The sequence below is a fragment of the Pleurodeles waltl genome, chromosome 9 (genome assembly GCF_031143425.1).
Source record: "Pleurodeles waltl isolate 20211129_DDA chromosome 9, aPleWal1.hap1.20221129, whole genome shotgun sequence".
In the NCBI taxonomy this organism is placed as follows: domain Eukaryota; kingdom Metazoa; phylum Chordata; class Amphibia; order Caudata; family Salamandridae; genus Pleurodeles; species Pleurodeles waltl.
The window spans coordinates 381,461,210-381,483,144 of NC_090448.1; the positions used below are offsets into that span (position 1 = coordinate 381,461,210).

The following is a 21,935-nucleotide window of genomic DNA, read 5'->3' on the forward strand; positions in this document are numbered from 1 at the left end:
AGAAGAACCCTTATCCAAAGAGGATGGGGAAAAAGTAGAATCTTTTTTAGAGCTATAGTTACGTTCGGCAGCTCGTTTTTTGTGCAGTTTTTCAAACAAGTCAGCATGTAAGCCCCCAGAAGGAGCATCAGTTCCTTCTAAATTTTTGGATTTAGACTTGGACTTTGCTTTAGTTCCCTCAGGAAGGGGTTGTTGCCCATGAAGCCAACCCTGGGAATGTGCCTAATCAAACAGCTGACCCGAAAAGGGTCCTAAGGCTCTTATTAGGGTGTCATTTATGGACTGTTGAACCCTAGTATCTAGGGCTTCCACTATATTAACCTCCAGTTGGTTACCAACATCTTCAGGGTAGTACCTTGCTTCTTGCTCACTCCATTGAGCTATTGTACTATAGTGGAACAGAGCAAAAATGTATCAAATACAAGGGGGGAGTGCAAAAACCCCTAACAGGCCAATGAAAAATATATGTCCCCAATAAAGTGTGGAGGTTGCAGCCTGTTGAAAGCCTTTATTTGTACAACCAAACATTTTAAACATGTTGGGCCTCAGGGAGCACAGAGGGAAGGAAAGAATACCGGGCTTCCCCTCTAGCACGCGATCTCATTCGAAAGAGAAACCAAAAGGACCGGCTTGTGAAGCAGCATGTTTCCAAGAGGAAAAAACCTAAAGAAAAGACGACGCGCGTAGCACGCTTCCGCTCCACATAAAAGGGGGCAATTAAAGTCGGCACAAAGCTGATAAAACAAGCGCAGTAAGCACTAACAACAAGCAATAAGCGAACGAAATTGCATCGCTTTTAAGAACAAACAATCACAGTGAAAATACAATCATGACAAAGCATAAATGATGAGAGGAAATAAAATAGCACTTATCTGCTGCGGAGCAGCAAAGAAAGAGGAAGTGACATTGGGGCCATGGTATTTATGGACAGCGGTCGTGGCTGGTGATTGGGGCATGTGATCATGTATTAAGCATCATGGGATGTGCAGTTTTTCTTTAACTGTTAACTGATTGGCTTCTGTGTTTTGGACAGTAAAGAGAGAGATAGCATAATCAGAGCCTCCGGTCCTGAAATAGAAATAATGTTTTGGTCTAAAAAAAAACAAACACATTATGGTAGTGAACTGATGCACTGAAGGAAGCAACTTTGGGAGTAGATGTGTTCTTTGTGAAAGAGGACAACACTGTAACTCATACTGAGGTAACCCTCCTCCCCTGACCTATGCTGTAGGGGCAACAGAAAATAACTGTATGACGTTAAAACAGACAAATGAATGAAGAAGGATGGCAGAAAGTCCCTTTCAGTGAGTAAATTATGCTTATCATTTTTGTAAAACTCAGTCTTGACTAATGCCAGAACTAAAGTGTTGTGCATCTGCTTTAGAGTATGGTCTTTAGAGCGGAGGTATGAGCTTTCATTATTAGTTTTAAAACATTGCACATTGTGCCCTTGGTTTCCGTTGATGAAATTCTTGCAAAACCTTGCAGTGGTGATGTTTTCTAATTACAATTTTCCTACCAATCCTCTTTCAGGTTTGTAAATATTTCTGGAGAGCCCATTCAGAACTGCCTTTTTAATATTTTGCTTTTTAACCAAATTCCACATAAAAAAATTGCTGAAAAATGCACCATTTGTCCTCTATTTTTCACAAATGTCTCCCAAGAGCCCCCTGTAATCCCTTCATTGGCAGTTGGGCGTGCTCACTTTATCAGACCCACAAACAACGTTTACACCCCACCACTTCCAAAGTTACCAGCTGCCTCTGCTCATAATGTCCACTATGTTGAAAACAGTAAAGTTGACTATCGATTGATCAGGCTTGGTTGAGTTGCCCCACACATCACACCAGAGTGCACCCGCGTTCAATATCGCACCTGCACATTCCACTACGCTATGTAATTTTATACATGTGTCTCCTGCTGCTAAACGTTCTGGCTTGACACTTCTGCTGTTTGCAGAGATATTGTTACCAAGTCAATAAAATATACAAAGATTGGGGCTGTGGCTCGACCTAGAGGAGTAATACTCTCTTAATCCATCATATTGCCTATTATGTGCATCATTTCGTTATTTTGTCTTCCAGAAAGTGCTTCAATTGTAAATATTTTACATCTGAAAAGTAGTTGATCATCCCGCTATTCGTCACATTCAGTTCTTCCCCGCCTCTATAAATTCCGTACAGTAATTATTTTTCCCTGATTTTTGCCCCAGCGTTGTCAAATCAACTGGGCAGGTTTTATTGTGCTGAACAGTGTTTGTGCATGCAGCGTATGGAAACAGAATTTGTAAATGCCTCTGCATGTGTTGGCACATTAATCCCAGACTCATTGGCTCAGCCAATACCTGTTAATATACAGATGCCCCCGCATGCACGTTCCAAGTTTCCAGGTACTAGAAATAAGTGCTCTGTAGATGGCCAACATTTGATATTTAGTCCTGTGTACCAAGCGTACCATCATTAGAAATATTTTACAAAGTCTGAGATAGTCCCCAAGCGAGGGTCTCTGCCGGTAAACCTTAAATACCAGTTCGTTACATCTAAGCATGTCTATACAGTGTACATGTAATAAACAGCACCTTTTTGTGAAATGGACACAATTATTTGCAATCTATTTTTAAGTGGACCTTTGGCATGGAAAGAACAGCTATCACACACTACATTAGAATACTTCCGTCGTTTGTCGTCCCTTGTCTATAGATCGGTATTGTTTTAACTACTCCCACATTTTCCACCATTTAAGCCCATCCACTTCTAGCAAACACATGATCCTACCCCTTTAATATTCTGGATTCTGTGACTCAGCATTAATTTGATTTGATGCACTTAATCTGACCGACAGGGCTTCCATCGTAATAACCCCCTCCTCTAAATACAATGGATTCCCAATGCATCCAAGTGATAGTGGCACCTAAACATACAAGCATCATGAACCCTTTAAAGCCTAATAGCGTTGATTAAAATTTGTGAAAACTATTCAATCCAATAAGAAAAAGGCAGCAAACGTGCTGTCAAAATGAATAATTAAAATAAAATAATTTGCTGTAGTTGTCTAAAGAGAAGTAGTGAGTGAGTTGATCTGGTCTATGAAGACCAGGCTTCTTCAACGAGTAGCTCACGAGCTAATGGTAGCTCTCCTGTGTGCAGACCGGCCTACTACATTAAAGGTTTTGCTTGGTTGAGTTAATGTATGTATACCACAATTGAAATAACCCTTGTAGATGCATTCCACATTGACAAAACATTTTACATTACTGCGGACTACCATGCCTGATGCACTGAGCTGATCACTGTTGGTAATTTTGCATATGGTTGGCACTAATTCAATCATGCAAACCAACAAGATGATAGATGGAATTCTTACGTTAATCACAGTCACTGGCAATTGCTCAGGTCTACGTCCCAATCCATCGTTTTTGTTTTTATGCTCACAGTGCCACCTCAGCTTGGACCCATCCATATGCAGATCAGTCTTGACCCTGCTCCTCATGGGAACAGTCTAGCCTGAACTGTCAGGCCAGGTCCTCCCTGAACTGGAACAGAAGCAACCTAGGACTGATTTCACCCTTGCTTGGGGCCCTTTGCCAGGTATATCTTGATTCCAGTGGTACAGTGAGCCCAGGATTCAAAGCAGGGCATACCTGGCACACTTAGGGCCGCAAATGCAAAAACAGCAAGGTGATAGATGGGATGCTTGAATTATTCACACCCACTGGCAATTGTTGGGGCCGTATCCCAATCCATTCTTTTTTATGCTCATCATGCTGCCTCCGTTGGGACCCAGCCACGTGGAAATAATCTTGACCCTGCTCCTTGCCTCGTGGGACTGTCCAGTCCGAGCTGCCGGCCAGGTCCTCCATGAACCAGGACACAAGCAACCTAGGGGCAGTTTTGCCTTAGGGCTCTTCAGCCAAGTATCTCTTGGATCCAGTGGCACAGTGAACCTGGGACCCATGTCTAGGCATACCCAGTGTGCTTAAGGTAGCATATACAACAAGGTGATAGATGGAATGCTTGAATTAATCACAGCCACTGGCAATTGCTCGGGGCTCCATCCCAATCCATCTTTTTGTTGCCCACCATGCCACCTCAGTTTTCACCCAGCCATACACAAATCAGTCTTGCCCCTGCTCCTCATGCGTACAGTCCAGCCCAAACTTTCAAGCCAGGTCCTCCCTCAATCTGGGCGACAATGCATTTCATAATTGTAAGGAAATGCTTCCTTGGCATTGTTACCCCCTGACTTTTTGCCTTTGCTGATGCCAAGTTATGATTTGAAAGTGTGCTGGGACCCTGCTAACCAGGCCCTAGCACCAGTGTTCCTTCCCCAAACTGTACCTTTGTCTCCACAATTGGCACAACCCTGGCACCCAGGTAAGTCCCTTGTAACTGGTACCCCTGGTACCAAGGGCCCTGATGCCAGGGAAGGTCTCTAAGGGCTGCAGCATGTCTTATGCCACCCTGGGGACCCCTCACTCAGCACATACACACTGCTTGCCAGCTTGTGTGCTGGTGGGGAGAAAATGACTAAGTCGACATGGCACTCCCCTCAGAGTGCCATGCCAACCTCACACTGCCTATGGCATAGATAGGTCACCCCTCTAGCAGGCCTTACAGCCCTAAGGCAGGGTGCACTATACCACAGGTGAGGGCATAGGTGCATGAGCACTATGCCCCTACAGTGTCTAAGCAAAACCTTAGACATTGTAAGTGCAGGGTAGCCATAAGAGTATATGTTCCGGGAGTCTGTCAAACACGAACTCCACAGCACCATAATGGCTACACTGAAAAAAACATCTCCGCACAATAAATGCACACTGATGCCAGTGTGCACTTTATTGTAAAAATACACCCAGAGGGCATCTTAGATATGCCCCCTGAAAACATACCCGACTCCAGTATGGGCTGACTAGTTTTTGCCAGCCTGCCACACACCAGAGATGTTGCTGGCCACATGGGGAGAGTGCCTTTGTTACTCTGTGGCCAGGAACAAAGCCTGTACTGGGTGGAGGTGCTTCTCACCTCCCCCTGCAGGAATTATAACACCTGGCGGTGAGCCTCAAAGGCTGAACCCTTTTGTTACAGCGCCACAGGGCATCCCAGCTAGTGGAGATGCCTGCCCGCCGGCCACTGCCCCCACTTTTGGCGGCAAGGCTGGAGGAGATCATGAGAAAAACAAGGAGTCGTCACTGGGCAGTCAGGACAGCCCCTAAGGTGTCCTGAGCTGAGGTGACTGACTTTTAGAAATCCTCCATCTTGCAGATGGAGGATTCCCCCAATAGGAATAGGGATGTGCCCCCTCCCCACAAGGAGGAGGCACAAAGAGGGTGTAGCCACCCTCAGGGCCAGTAGCCTTTGGCTACTGCCCTCCTAGACCTAAACACACCCCTAAATTGAGTATTTAGGGGCTCCCAGAACAGAGGAAGATAGATTCCTGCAACCTAAAGAAGAAGGACTGCTGACCTGAAGCCCTGTAGTGAAGATGGAGCTGACGACTAACTTGGCCCTAGCCCCACCGGCCTGTCTCCCTACTTCGAAAAAAACTGCAACAGCGATGCATCCAACAGGGTCCAGCGACCTCTGAAGCCTCAGAGGACTACCCTGCATCTGAAGGACCAGGAAGCTCCAAAGAACAGCGGCAAACTGCAACTTTTTGCAACAAAGAAGCAACTTTTAAAGACCACACGTTTCCCGCCAGAAGTGTGAAACTTTCCACTCTGCACCCGACGCCCCCGGCTAGACCTGCAGACAACTAACACTACAGGGAGGACTCCCCGAGCGATTGCGAGCCCGTGAGGAGCAAGAGTTGACTCCCCTGAGCCCCCACAGCGTCGCCTGCAGAGGAAATCCAGAGGCTCCCCCTGACCGCGACTGCCTGCTTCAAGGAACCAGACGCCTGGAAACCACACTGCACCCGCAGCCCCCAGGACCTGAAGGAACTGAACTCCAGTGCAGGAGTGACCCCCAGGTGACCCTCTGCCTAGCCCCGGTGGTGGCTACCTCGAGGAGCCCCCCGTGCCTGCCTGCATAGTTGAAGAGACCACCGGGAATTCCCATTGATTCCTATTGAAAACCTGACGCCTGTTTGCACTCTGCACCCGGCCGCCCCTGTGCCGCTGAGGGTGTACTTTCTGTGCCTGCTTGTGTCCCTCCCGGTGCCCTACAAAACCCCCTGGTCTGCCCTCCGAAGTCGCGGGTACTTACCTGCTGGCAGACTGGAACCGGGGCACCCCTATTTCCATTGAAGCCCATGTGTTTTGGGCACCACTTTGACCTCTGCACCTGACCGGCTCTGAGCTGCTGGTGTGGTAGCTTTGGGGTTGCCTTGAACCCCCAACGGTGGGCTACCTTGGACCCAACTTTGAACCCTGTAAGTGTTTTACTTACCTGTGAACTTAACATTTACTTACCTCCCCCAGGAACTGTTGATTTTTGCAGTGGCCACTTTTAAAATAGCTTATTGCCAAAAGATATTTTTCTATATAAAAACCTATTGGCCTGGAATTGTCTGAGTGTGTGTTCCTCATTTATTGGCTGTGTGTGTACAACAAATGCTTAACACTACCCTCTGATAAGCCTACTGCTCGACCACACTACCACAAAATAGAGCATTAGAATTATCTCTTTTTGCCACTATCTTACCTCTAAGGGAAACCTTTGGACTCTGTGCATGATATTTCTTACTTTGAAATAGTACATACAGAGCCAACTTCCTACAATAACTGAGAGCATTGACACTTTTTAGATGTCTACCAGGGCTAACTACAGCATGTGGCAAGCGTACAGAAGACGTATGCTCTCACAATAGTGCTCAGATAGGAAAGTGAAAACTTGCTAATGGTTCCTGTGTCTCACCTATGGGAGGAGAGCTACAAGATTTTCTGCTTAACTCGCATAAAAAGAGAATACAGTGTCTTGAACGGGGTCTCCAGCCTTATCTGTAAGAAGAGCTACTTATGGTCAATGAAAAATCAGTATGAGCTACTATTGGCGCATCAATATTGACCACTTCAGACAAGATTAAATTAGTACAAAAACAGCAAGGTGATGGATGAAATGCTTGAATTAATCTCAGCTACTGGTGATTGATTGGGCCACATACCAGTCCATCGTTCTTTGTGTACGATGTCACCTCAGTTTCAACGCTGCCATATGCAAATCAACCTGGACACTTCTCCTTATGGGAACAGTCTACTGCTACACAATCCAAGAGCCATGTGGCTGAAACTAGTAAGTTGCATAACAATGGTGCAATTATGTCTTAGTATTATCAATAACTGCTGTATTCCCTCCTCACACTCAGCCCAATTCTTTGCATAAAAGTGAGTACATGTTCTCATCTTCTCTACTTCGAACATCTTAAACTTGTTAAAATAAAACAGTGAAATGCAACTTGAGGCCTTAGTAAATTGCTCAGTGGAAGCAATAGATAGTGCATTTTTGAACCCTCAGGCAGTTGAGGATAAAGGCACTTGTGCAGCCTTAGAATAAGGAAATTCAAATTGATACCCATTTACTGGCTGATTTGTACAAAGTGAAAATAGAAAACCTGAACACATAGCGGCTCCACTCCATCTTAGGCAAATGTTTTATTTCACCAAACACCTTTTTTCTTCATTATCACGTATGAGCACACTTTCAGATATCTGGGTTTAAAATAACAGTTGTACAGATCCTATTGTGTTTGATTTCATAGACTATAACACACTGTAATATTCTGGGCCACCTGCAGGTCTATGTTTGCAATCTGTCACTTTTAATTGGTACTTCTCAGGGCAGGGGTATAATGTGACACATTGTCAAATTTTCCTCATGCTAAAGAAATACATTTTTTAATTTTGAAGATACTTTCTCATATTTTACGTGGTGTTTGTTTCATATTTACTCAGCAAACATTTTCAGGGATCAGCTTGTGCCTGGGCTCTAAGATCTGAGCAAGACCCATGGCTCAGCTCTCCAATGTTAATCTGTTGGCTCACTTACTGCTAGCTCATGGCAATGTGAGATCCCATTTTTCCTGTACCCGTACCGTATAACCGATGAGGGCATATAGGCAAATTGGCCAATGGGAGGCACAATAATGGTGTACCACACAATCAGTACACCTCCCCAAGGGTTTCCCATGCTGTGTGTGTGTGTGTGTTGGGGGGGGGGGGGGAGGAGAAGGAGGAGGTAGGGGGAGGGTTGGAGAAGGAAGGGGAGGTGGGAGGGACAGGGAGAGGAGGAGGTCAGAGTGGGAGGAGGAGTGTGAGGAGGAGGGAGGAGGGAGGAGAGAGATGTTTTTGCCCTGCCCTCACAGTGATGCGAGTTCATTTGCATTAAGATGGAGTGAAAATTCCAAACCATTGGTCCTCTCGTCAGTGCTGCACTATCCCCAGTTTGCGCACAAAGCGCATTTTGTCTGTATTATGCCACACTACCTCTGATTGCAATGGGAGCACCCAACTAATGATGCATCCACTGCGCCATTTTACACAGTATGGTCACTTTAGTCCTATTCCCTGTGTAGCAGAGAATCCATCATTTAGACCAAGGCCAGATCAGCAGAGGATAAGACAGAGGATTACCTGCAATGGTTAGAGATTGTCGCATGCCAGACAGGTTCTTTAAAGCCTTCAGTGCGTCACTAATGTAGCACTTGCTCTGAAGGCAAAGAACTTTGCTGAGTGTGCATCATAATTGTCTCACTTGCTCAACAACGGTGTTTTGTTGTTGTTGTTCAATAAGCTACAAAAGCAGGAGTATGTTGATGGAAAATGAATGTCAAGGAAACTGATTTGCTGGAATTTTCTTGCCGCCAGAGCTGGATTTAAGGCAGTGTGACTGGTGCGCTGCACTGGGTGCTCACCTGGAAAGGAGGTGGGGGGAAATAAAATTTAAAAACACCTGCTGCAGAGTTTCTTTTGTGTCCAGCAGCTTTCAGGCTACAATAAATGTCAAGGTAACTCTTCTGATTAATGTTCCTGCTAGGGAGAGAGATCTGAGTTTGGTGTAGGAGATGTTTTGACTCGCCATAAAGTAGCACAGAGGATTCATATATCTGCTGCAAAGAACATGTACTGTGTAGATTACACATCTGTGTTTTATGTGGACCGTTGAGTGGATGACTGCTCTTGTCAGTTTCTTTTGTTACTGCAGTTCATAAGAGACAACCCCAATAAAGAACAGTGACTGTTATGAACTGCCATCAGAGAACTGTATGCAGACTGCATAAAATAGGTTAGGAAGCTCCCCCCCAGTCTTTCATTATCAATTCCTTATGTTGCTAAAAAGGGTTCTTTTGGGTAGATATAATTCTTACAGTAAAGCCAGCCTTTACCAGCACTTGAAAAGTATGTGAGAGGGGCTATGGAGAGATGAGGGGCACAGTTGCCCGGTGTTGGTGAGGGAATCAGAGGAGGAGGTCCTAGGGAAGGGGGCGCCAGAAATGATAGTTGCACTGGGTACCACCAGAGCGAAAGCTGGCCCTGCTTACAGCTGTATAGATCATTTGTATTTTCCTTTTTGAGACTGGCAGGCTGCTCCCGGCAGTCCCAAACAGAAAATCTAAGTCTCAAGGACCATAGTAAATAAGGTAGATCTTCTATCCTACATTGAGTAAGGGATCTGTGGTCGATTGGTCTTCAGTCTAAAGGTTTCTAATTGTAAAGACAGCTGAGGCATTGTCACTAGAAACCTGTTGCTTAATCCACTTCTAACTTTGCCAAGAGAACCATGGCTTTTCTTTGTGGGGCATCAGCCAAATTCTAAATGAATGCCATGGAGGCTTCTTCGTAACTTCATAAACTTTTAAAAATGTAACTGCACTTACATTTGAAACACTTGGGGAAACTGGGACAGGTGCAGAGGGAGTACCTGACTATGTTCTTCTAGCAATAGTAGATATGACTCTGTCCAGAGTAAGGATTCTACCATCCAAATGTACAGTTACAAGATCTAATACACTTCTACAAGAAACTAATAATGTGAACTTTTGCAGATAACTGCGTTCGTGATAAATACTGACTTGATGGCCGCCTCATGGAGAAATGCAAACTCAGTTTCATGTCCCAAATGTAGTAGTGTCTAGGATTTTGGGGACTTGAAATGGGAGCAAGACTGCAACAGATCTTCAGTCTATAATCAACAAAGCATAAAATATATATTACCAAAATATACAATATTTTATTTAATCATTCTGTATGAGCCGAAGGACCATTGTTCTACACAAACCAGAGCAATAGGTCCAAGGTAAATTTATTTCTTCTTAGTACAGTCTGCCCAGGTTTCCTGTACATAGACTATTTTTCGGCAGGGCCTGGGACTTCCCAGCGTCTCCAGAATATTTTCATATAATCAAACAAAGTTGACAAGATTGCATTAGCAGGTGTTGGTGACCCAGAGGATTCATCAGATGTTGTTGTAGAAGTATTAGAAAATCCCATAAAAGCTGCAGAAAATGTGAAAACCATTAATGGGATCTCTACAGCAGGGTCACTAGGATCAGACCTGCGCTCAGTCCCTTGAACTTGTTTGCTCATGCAGACTGCAAACCTGTCAATTGCAAAATCTTCTAAAATGTTGACCGGTCCAAATTTCAGTAATTGGATTATCAACGAATTTCAGTCTGCAGTCATATTTTACTAGTTTTGTGAGTCTTTTGGACTCTGTCTTTTTAGCCAGTTTATGCCCTGAAAGGCAGAAATGTTGCCAATTTTGAGCAGGAGGCAGGCCATCACTGTGTGCTTGGTCAGATAATTTGCTGCTCAGGATCTCGTGAAGAGTCCTAGGCTGTTGAAATGGAATTGTAATTTTGTGCCTTAGCACTTCCTCCTGTAGAAAGGTCACCACATGCTGTTCTCAATCCCAAATTCCTAGTATCTGATATCCTAATCTCATCTGGATGGGTTGGGATCCACCACCATTAGCTCTCGTGCCTGGCTTTGTCTGACATGTCGAATATGAGAGGATCCTAAATAAGTGCAGGCTCTTTGTTGAAAGAACTGCTATGAAAGGGCTATGGATAATGGCTTGATTCAAGGAGGCCAGAAGTCCTACAGTCCTTCTCAATTTTCAGAAAAACAACTCGGTCTGTTTCTTGGGATGGAGATCTGACTTGGTAGCATTGATAATAGCGCTCAGACACTGGAGTGTTTCACTAATATATTCGCCTGAATTCAGAAACTGAACATCCTGAGACATGAAAATCATATCCAAGTATATAATCATTCCTACTTTCCTCCTCTTAGGCACTCCACCAATAGTTCCAACAATTCTGCGAAGCACCATGGTGGTGAGGAAAATCCGAATGGATGGGCCATGTATTCATATGTGATCTAAACACTTGAAACAGAGAAATTTGTGTTGGACCTGGAAGATCAGGATAGTGAGATAAGAATCCCTGAAATTTAAGAGGCTGTCCTATTACTCTCCAGAAGGATCTCTTATTGGGATATCTTCAATCTTGAAACTTTGAACATGAATTAACCCAATGAACTGAGATTTTTTTTACTGTGGAACCCTTTATATTCTTTTTCACCAAGAAGATGTTTCCTAAGGAAACCTGTCAAAGGTAAATGTTAAGGTTGAATTGCTGTTTTCCCTATTAAATCTGGGTCTCCTGGTCTATAATAGTTGTCCCTTGAAGGGAAAAAGGGGATGCTGGGGTTTTGGAGAAATCTACATAAACCCCCTGGTCTGTCCACAAATTGACAGTCTTTCTAATTGTGAATGAGCTCACAAGCCCTTCCATACAACCATCCAATGGAAGAAAGGATGAGGCTCACAGTTGGTGTAAAAGAAATTTCTTGGATAACAGCCCTGGCCCTCTGTGTCACTTCACGTGACGGAACAAGATTGCAAATCATCTCTGGTCAACCAAACTATTTTACTTCTCATATGAGTGCAGATCTTTGGGGCTTTGTTGTTTAAACAACAAAAAAATAGTCTAATTGTGTATCCAATTCTTATACCAATTCGGATTTTAAAAAACATCCCGGGGCCGTGAATATTTTTCATCAAATTCTGGGGTCGGTCAAGCACTGCAAAAGTGTTAGATTTATCCAATTTATTTAGGAAAGGGCCTGCTAAATGTAAGCTTTCAGCTTATATGAACCTCTGTTTAAGTGTTTAATTAATGCAAAGCAAATTAGAACCCAGTCTTTCAGTGGAAATGGTGTGGTTGCTGTTCCCAAGGAGGAACCCCACCCATTTTCCTACACCGGTTAGGTAATTGGCTCCAAAACAGTGGCCTCCTCTTTGGCTGCAATACTCTTATTCAATTGCCTACCGCTCTTCCGTATAAACTGGTGAGACTGGTGAGAATAGTGCATAGTCGTCACACTAAATGGCCTCCTTTTATTTTTTTAACCAAAAACCACTTTTTTCTTTAAAAAAAAAGAAATACTTGAAATAGAAAATAAATTCTCTATACTGGGAAAAGATCACTGTCAATTCTGAAAGAAAACATTGTGCCTATTCTTAAACAAGTTCTGCCCTCCAAAGAAACAAAGTCATGATGGAAGTTAAATGTCTTATCCCTTCTATAATAAACATGCATCGCTTCGCCTCTATACACTGATAAATTTGCTGCTAAAAAGTGTACTAAAGAAAATTGAAGTTTGAGCAAAGACACATTTTCACATTCACTACCTAAACTAAAAACATTGAAGAATACAAACTGCTCATTCAAAATGCCAAATCTATATGTCCAAGATCAAATATAAATTCTGCTATAAAAGTGTTGGAACACTATGATCACAAATTAAAGGACGCCCCAGAATGGAACAATTAACAGATTCTACGTGATGGTTTCTTAACCCACTTGCAAGAAACAACTTTGACTCCATCTCCATTCCCGTCATCCTTTCTTAAAAATTATCCAAGACCTGAAAGACAAATTACAATCCCCACTGACGGTTTATACATTCGGATAATAAACCTGGAATGCGTGGATTACTTGCTTTGTCTCCTTTGACATACTTGCTGGATTTCACATGATCAGTTATCGCAGATTAGCATCAGCCAGAGAACATCGAATGGGTGCAAAGGAATAGTCCTTAAATTAGTTTTTCTTTCTTCCTTCCTGGCTGATCATACCGCCCAGCCAAAATCAAATGTGAGAGCCACAAGAGTTGGTCCTAGCTGCAAATCTGCTCTACAAAGCAAATAAATGTGACTGCATCACACCCATTCTTTGTGGCTGCTATTGTTTGATTATTCTAACTAGGATAGTCACAAAACACGGCATCCTCACCCGCAACCTATACATAACACTATACCCTACCTCCACAAAACAAACACTGGACCATTTCAGGAGGCTCTACATGACTTGGAGGCAGGGACTCCCTGTTTCTTGAAGCCCTTAAATTTAAATCCTTCTGAATACCACTAAAAACTCTTTTCAGACAGTCCTTTCTCAGTAACTACCACTCACCCCTCTCTTACAGAAAGGGAGTGCACTCTTGACCTTTTCTTCTATTAACTGGCTTTCCTGTGCCTATTCATATCGATTGTACTGTTTTTTTCTGTCCTGTCCGACAACTGTGGATATTATCAGTACTTTTTTGTAAAGCAGTTAAGGTAATTGGGCATTCAAGTTGTATAAAGTGCCCTTCTTCCTATAAAATCAAAATAGTACTGTGTGTTACAAACATATTAGAGTTCTTATAATTCAGGGTTTAATACTAATTAACTAATTACTGGGTTGTAGCAGCTCCTTCAAATGAAATCTTAAATAATTTAGCTGAAAACAGTCAATCGAGATCTCTAGTTAGATGATTGTGGTCACAGTCTAACATTTAAAATATGCCTTTTCCACCATGTGCCTCAGTGGGTTGAAAAAAATAGGATTGAGGCACCCTACACATTGGAATACAATGCCAAATGATTCTCTTCTGAGTGATAATTTTAAGTTTTCCTTTCAGGAAACATTCTGGGAGAAGCAACCGTGCATCACCAGTTGTCATTGACCGCAAGAACCAGGTGCGAAAATCCCTCCGACTTTTTCAGCGACCTGCAAAGCCCCAAGTGAGTTGGTCATTGCCACTTAAGCACTCTTAAAACTTCATCACACCTGTCATTTTAGCTGCCACAAATCCTCTAAACCTCTCACATACTAGAACTACTAACAATATCCATAAATTCATCTTCCCCTTGAGAACTAAGACATACTTGAACCTTGGACCACAGTAGAGCTACTCTCCCAAACCAAAACTATCTGTACAAAGAAAAATAATCTACATATTCCTTCAAAAAAGCAGGAATATGTTAGGTTCTCTATCTTCTTTTTTTTGAAGGCTCCTCTTTACTCCTCATCACCTGACGCAAAGGCTCTGGAGCCCAGTGGATGGATTCTGGTGAAGAGAATGGTAACAGAAGCTTTCGAGGGACAGAAAGTCACTGGAAGAGACCTCCAATCAGACCTGAGAACAGATGAGCTGCCATATGATGAGGAAGGTATGCTGGGAGCGGAGGTGATAACATGTTGTCTGTGGTTCCATCTTTCTGTTTTGAATTCTTCTTCCGTAATCCCTCCAACATTCCAGGCTGCTAAATCAACTCTTAGCCTTCTGAGTCCTTTTAATACCAGATGTGAAGCTAATCAGTACAAGAAGTAGTCCTGTGTACACACATTAATGTAATTTCAAATGCCTGTTGCTGTTTGTCAGTGTGAGTGATTTTGCGTACTCTTATTGGAAAGCAATGCAATAGTGATTTCCCCTGTGTTTTAACCTATTACAGATGATGTCTAATTTCTTCTTTGTCACCCCCGGGTGTGAGAAACATTTGGGCTAAAGTGGTTGCTTAATTTCCTCCCCTTCTAAATGGTTTGTCTTGACCTATAAACAAGAGTTGGCTTGGTGGTCTGTGAGGAGTGGCTTTGTTAATCTAATGCCAACGTCTGGAGGATTTGTGTTCGCCAAATGATGTGCTATCCTTATGTAAAAGAGGCTTCAGATGTTTGCCTCCTTTGATCTCCTTGGAGAGTTAGAAATAATAACTGCTTGACTATCACCCCAGGTGATGTAATTTTTTTCTATTGCAATCTGTGCACAGGGCTCCTCTGGATTCTATTGTATGTCGTTGCAGAAGCAACGTTTTGGTAGATTTCTCACTAGAGCAATATTTTAGCTCCCTGAAAAAAATAACTGTAAAAACGGTCTTCGTCGGAGGTAATGTAGTCCTAAAGACAAGAGCACTGTTTTTAGGAGCGAGCCTGCAAGAGCATGGCTAGCGCACACATTTCTCGCTTGAAATACTATTGTTTACAGAAAGGTTTTGAAGCCCGCCCATTGCTTGCTGTTTGACTCCAATGTCCCTCTTCTTTGCAGCCTCCTTAATTGGTCAGTGCTGGCCAAACAACACTAACAATCCTTTCTGTGGAGCAGGAACCAAGCACAGATTGGTTCAAGTTAATTAGTGCCCGTCCGCTGCTCCCAACGTGATTGAGTTACCATTTCTACCCTCGACCCCTCCCATATGTTTAAAAGCATGAAAAGATGAAGACTGTCTGGTAGGAGTTGTCACTGTAGTGCAAACAAAACTTTGTATTGCTGTTCTGGGTACGGAAAATATGGTTTTATCAACTTTTATGAGGTGTACATTATTTGCATGTCACTATATAAGCAACCTTATCATGAACAGTAACACCAAATATAACAGCAGTAGCAGCTATTACCTGCTCTGCATTCTTTGAGCAGTTTTCTCTAATGAATCATTTGTTTCCCTTTTAAGCGAAGTTATCCATGTTGTACTTTGTTTTAATTTGGGGTACTCTGGTTGACAAACTCTTACATCTGTTTCACGTCTTAAAAACCTCCATGTTTTATTGTGCTTTTTTAAGCTGCTTAGATCTAATGGTGACATAGTGTGTGGCTGGTTGAGAGGTAGTCTAGGACATGCAGCTTTCAATAAAGCATTCACTGGCATTCCAAAACGCTTGGATTCTTGATGGCCCTTGAAACAGATCGCAAATAAAAATACCTCAGTGCATTTACCATTCTGTAATCTGGGACATCAGCAAGTCTTGCATTTTAAAATGAACACACAGGAAATATCACCTATTGATAAATACACCATTATACAATTGGGACTAGAGACTAAATGAAAAACACAGAAGTTAACACTATCAATCTCCATTGGGTTCCCATGTCCATCGGCTAGACTGCTAACATTTTATTTATTACGTGCAAAGTTCTCCATAATGACACCTTGGTGTTGGGTTTCAATGAAGTCAGATGCAATGACAAAAGGCACTTACTGAGGGTACATACATCTAATTATTTATTGGCCCAAAAAGCTTGGACCTGTCCCGTGATAGGCTGTTTACGCCTTGTTTGTGAATTGCATCAGCCAGACTGGTCAGTGGGGACCTGTGTGAGCCCACAGTGCTAGTGTGATTTGGTCTGTTTGATTGAAACACGTGCAGAACCCTGTGAGGAGCAGCTTCTAACTTTTGCCATGTAGCCATCTTACATTTCTAAAGGGCCAGGTGGACATCATTGCAGTCTAGCCTGCCTACAGCGCATGTGCTGTCGCTACAAGGGATATTGTGTTCTACAAGTGGCTTGGAGGCTGCCCATTATTAAAATTGGTTACCTTTATTGTCACTCTTCTTTGCTGCCTCCTAATTGCCCAGCACGAGTTGGTTCACTTTTGTTCTTTTAATTGAAGTGTGGACCAAGTACTGATTGGTTCATCTTGATTTGCTGTCCTTCCACTGCCTGTGCTTGATTGAGGTACTACTTTTCTTTCTTCTTAATCATTGTCTGTTTTGCTTCTTCTGTTTCATTCGTGTTGCTGCTTCATCTTTCCTTCTTTCTTCTGGTCTGTGTTGCTTCTATTTTTTTATTCTCTTCCCCCCCCCCCCCCCCAAACCTCCTGTTTTCCCTGTTGATTCTTCACTCCCATCTTCCACCCTCCCTCCCATTGTCTGTGCTGACCCCTCACCAACCATAAGGAAAAAACAGCTATACACTGCCAGCGCTAGCTACACTGTATCACTTTTTTCCAACGTTTAGTCATGCTGAACCGCAGACGTGCTGCTCTGCAGCATAGCTAAGACATTAGCAAAGCCATTAGGTCTCTCACATAGGTGAGACCTATTGGCTGTGCTAATGACTGTTTGCAGCAGCTAAGAGTCTTGATGGAACACTTCAGGGATGCTCTAAACAAGGTCAACGGATCTTTACACCCTAGCAAAAAGGGTGCAGACAAAGTCAATAGCACATTCATTCAACATTTAAATTTACAGTATGACCAATGTTGACACATAAAAACTCAAGTCAAAATAACGTTAAAGGGTTTATTGCAAGCTCTGACACAGGTTATTATAGACAATCCTCAAGACAAATCTATAAAGATACAGAATTACTATCGGATGTCCAAGTCTTGGATGTTAGTCAAGCTTCAGTTGTTCCCACCAGACTAAGAGTTCTATCAATGCAATACAAAACATAGGCACCAGAACCTGATGCTCTGAGAATAAACATTGACCAGTTCTTTTAAGCATTTGTAGTAAATCTCAATTAAGTCTGTAAATTAGTAGGAGAGCTCTTAAAGATACAAAGTGCCCAATTTCTCCTAGTGTTGGGCTACAAGACATGGGCATAAAAAGCAAAAAAGGAAATAAAGGACAAAAAGAATTTGGAAAAACAATATCTGGGGCAGGATAAAGCTAACTAAAGTTGGCAAAAAGAATATAAAAAGGGAAGGTGTTAGCATGTCAGCTCAGTCAAGGTCTTCCCATGGGTCAAAATTCAAATCTAAGCCTTCTCGTCTCAGCATTACGGTGAAAGTCCAATGTCCAAATAGGATCTGCTGAAAATGCAGCTGGGGAATGGAAATTTAAGTCCAACGTGCACAATGGTTTGTCCTTCACTCGCACCATACGAATCGGAAGGTTGAACTGTCCAAACATTGTTCATCACATGACAGTAATTTGAAACATCAGGAAAGATTCCAATTTCCAATATGGGAAAGCCATCCTTTTCCTCTTATGTACGATTTGACACAATTTTATATTATTCATATCCACATTTCCTCGAGTAACCTGGTTCAAGGTTACTTTCTCAGGCTCTCTATGCACAAAACAATGGGGCAGCTATTTCCAAGCTAACATTCTATGGGAATGAAGTCTGAAAAGAAAGTTAATGAATTTAAACAAAATTATTTTAATACATTTCAGCAACTATAATGGGGAACTACATTTTCTACATAAACATGTAACATTTAAAATATTTCCGTTTAGAAATTGTTTTATTGAAAACTATTACCATAAAGAAACACATGGAATCAAAACAAATGACTATATGTAGATTAAAATAGATCTACTGCATCACATTAGATCACTGTTCTACAGTGAATGCACCTTAACAAGGACTTTCAGTGCACCACTTCACAGTTCACTTGTTGGAACGTCAAACAATTCAATGCAAATATGGTCACATATAGATGGTCTCTATGATGTCAAAGGTAGCAATAATTCTTCAGCTACCTCAATCCCCCATATGATGGTGAATCAAGCCAATCTCTCATTTTAATGAGACAGATCAAAATCTTCGAGGTTGTACTAGGTAAGAACTTCCGGACTCCTGCAACTGCTTATTGTCACTGTAATAGATACTTCATCTATTCTCAAGTTGACTCTTCTTTTCTTCTTCCCTTCTCAGCTCTCTTCACTTTAAATTCTTGAAAAACTTGAAAAGACCAAACACAACTAAGGCACACAAAGCTATTACCAGAAACAGTCTCAAGATATTGCCAACAATTCCACTACCTAGTTTTCAAAATCACTTTCCAACTGCTGAAAAAACACTCCCTATAGCATCCCGTTCACCTGTTGCCTCTAACTCCTTCAAATCCTCTTTTAGGTCAGTCATGTTCTTCATGTACTTTCTCAGCTCCGTACTATTGTCCGGTATGAAAATGCAACATTGGACTTTCAGCATCTTGCAAATTCTGCCCTCTTTTGCAAGGAGAATGTCTAAAGCAAGGCAATTTTGGAAAACCATTGATCTTATAACAACCATTTCAGTGTCAACTAACGCAGAGGCACCTGCTGTATCTGTAGACAGCTTATCTACAATGGTCCATAACTTCCTTATATTCATGTAATTTAGGATCACTCCTACAAATAGAATTGCACCCAAAATATCTCACAATCTCTGAAGCACTTGCACCTCTGACTCTGGAATTTGACTTCTGCCCCACACAGGACCATCAAAATGTTCCACATGATTGATCTTTGGAAAAAATACTCCTAAATAGCATGTACCATACCAGCAATCTAAAATAATCATTCTTTCCATAAATGAAATACATTCCTGGAATTGATGGATCTTGTACATTTCAATCTAGGTCTATGTATACATAATCTCTCTACATGTTGCCAATCTAAAGTCAAGGCAGCTTGACTTTCTGTTGCTGCATGGACTTATTATTCCTTTTCCCTAATCAAATACTACTACAGCTACTTATGTGTTTGCTTTTATTACTCCTCTGTCTTCAATTTGTTCCAAACACTTGTTTTCTACTGAGGTAAAAATACATGTCAAATTATTTCTACGGGCATAAACTGTACCAAATTTCATGGTAGGGTCAAGGAATCCACCTACTGTGTAAGTGTTTTTAGCTTTGGCAATGCTGCTCAAATGTTTCATAATGGGGATAATTGAGAAAACTAAGTCGTAGTTGGAATAATACTGGAAATACTCTAGCTGATACAAAAGAGTCTGCAACAGGCTAGAAGAAATCCCATAAGTCAAGGGGATACTATGTTGTTCCCTCACCAACTGAGGAAGGCAGCTGTGTGCATTCATAACAAATCTTAACATCCATGGTATCAACATATTCATACAGTAACTGATGATAAGCATTTGAAGAAAGAACTCTTCTAGAACCATTTGCATGTCATACCTTCTCATCTAGGTTATGCATTCTGTAATATGTGGGCATTGTGGAACTTGGGGCACTTGTTAATCTAATGTTCTGATGTAGGTAACCTTATTCCAGTTAGCAATGCACTCATCAAAATGACTGTCACAAATAACACTCCTGCACATAAATATCTAAGTTTATTACTCCTGTTTCTAGTGGGCTCCATGAGTGCTCCAATTTCAGACCTGTAATCAAATATGAAAAATAAAAATGTAAAACTGCAATTGTCTGCAACAAAAATAACTGTCTTTCAGTTATTTTTCAGTTATTTTCGTTGTGAACAAATCAAATAGTAAGTGATTGTCTCTTTAGCAAAGTTCAAACATTAGTTGCAAAAATCTTTTAATTTCTACAAGGTCTATGAAATGTATCTAATAAAAAGTTCAAATGCTTCTAATAAAGGCACTGATCAAAATCACTAATCACATCCGAGGTATAATGTCTCTGGCTGTCAAGTGGCAATGAATTTTCAAAGTTAATCTCTGCCAATAAAACAAATCCAGAAATGTTCAACTGGATACTTATTGTTAAAAGGTTGCTGAATCATTGTCCCTGTTATTTGCTGCAAAATATGTCAATCCAGGTGCTGCATACTTTAGACAGGGCACTCTCCTTCTCCTTGGTCTCCGAGCTACTGGTCTGTCTGTATCACTGACCAGACTCCTCAGATTATTCTGGAATTGTTGGGGCACTTGTACTACTGGCACAGTTTGTTCACTTGGCCAGTGGTCTCCCGGCACAACTCTTTGCAACAGCACTACCTCCTTCGTCCGCATCTGAGCTTTGTGGATCCAGCTGTTTCTGTCTCAACCCTTCTGTACCAACCCTTCTGTACCAACCACTGCTGTTTAATCACCCAGCCCCCCCTCCCTCTGACCACAACTGTGCTGTTTCAATTACTTGCATATCCCCAACAGCTTGACTAACATGATCCCTTCGACTCAGTGTAACCAGCCCTACAGGGACAGGTGCTGTTTCGTGAAGGGGGCCTGAAACTTTGAGAGAATGTGCCACATGGATCCAGTTAGAGAGCACAGCACACTTCACAGCTGGTATTGTCGCTAGCATGATTTGGAAAGGCCCCTTCCAATGGGGTTCCAAGCAAGATTTCTAGACACATTTCTTTACCATTACGTAGTCACCTGAACACAAGTCATGACATAACTCCTGCTGCAGTTGGACTGTAGCTTCTCAAACCTGATGAAACATAGAACAAACCACATCAGCCAGTCCTTTCCAATAATCAAGTACCATGTAATCTGTAATGTTGTTAAGAACATTCGCAGATATAGCTGGTAGTCTCATGGCATGGCCCATGAGGATTTCATGTGAAGACAATCCTGTTTTCTTGTCTGGAGTACCGTGCAAACTCATCAAAACAAGAGGCAATATGCCCGGCCATTTCAGTGAGGTAGAAGGACAACATTTTGCCAGTCAAGACTTCAGAGTTCCATCAATTTGTTCCACCAACCCAGAAGCTTCTGGTCTGTAACTGTAATGGAGATTTTGCTCACCTTGTAGTGCCGCACACAGTAATTTCAGGATTTGACTATTAGAGTGGGTCCCCCGGTCTGACTCTATAGAACTCTGGAAGCTGAACCTAGACATGAACTCCCTAAGTAACAGCTTTGCTAGTGAGGCTTCTAATCAGGTAAGCTTCAACCCAACAAGAGAAAACGCATACAATAACCAAGATGAAGCTCATCCCACTGCACACTTGAAGCTGAATAAAATAGAGCTGCATCCTATTGAAAGGTCCTCCTGACCTTCCTATGTGATTCAGTGTAACTGCTGTACATTTGTCTACATTTATTTGCTGACCTGACACACCTGTGACAAAGGGCGTCTGCCATCAATCTGAAATTAAATCAAGTTTGCCTAAGCATCTGAACCATAACAACACAACCAATATGAGCTGGACCATGGCAATGCCTCACTATAGGGGGCAACAAACTGTTAAGCACTACAACTCTTCCAACACTTAAAACCCAGATATCATCTTCATCTCTTTTGCTTTTG

The 21,935-nt window shown here is 42.2% G+C and overlaps 1 protein-coding gene across 2 annotated transcripts in view; it reads left to right on the forward strand.

The window, feature by feature from the left end:
• LOC138259339 (uncharacterized) overlaps positions 1–21,935 on the forward strand; it is a 640,620-nt gene that overhangs the window by 494,030 nt on the left and 124,655 nt on the right. For both annotated transcript variants that reach the window (XM_069206979.1, XM_069206981.1), the window contains 2 exons: positions 13,904–14,006; positions 14,276–14,435. In XM_069206979.1, the coding sequence (XP_069063080.1) occupies positions 13,904–14,006; positions 14,276–14,435 (263 nt within the window). The remainder of the gene's footprint in view (positions 1–13,903; positions 14,007–14,275; positions 14,436–21,935) is intronic.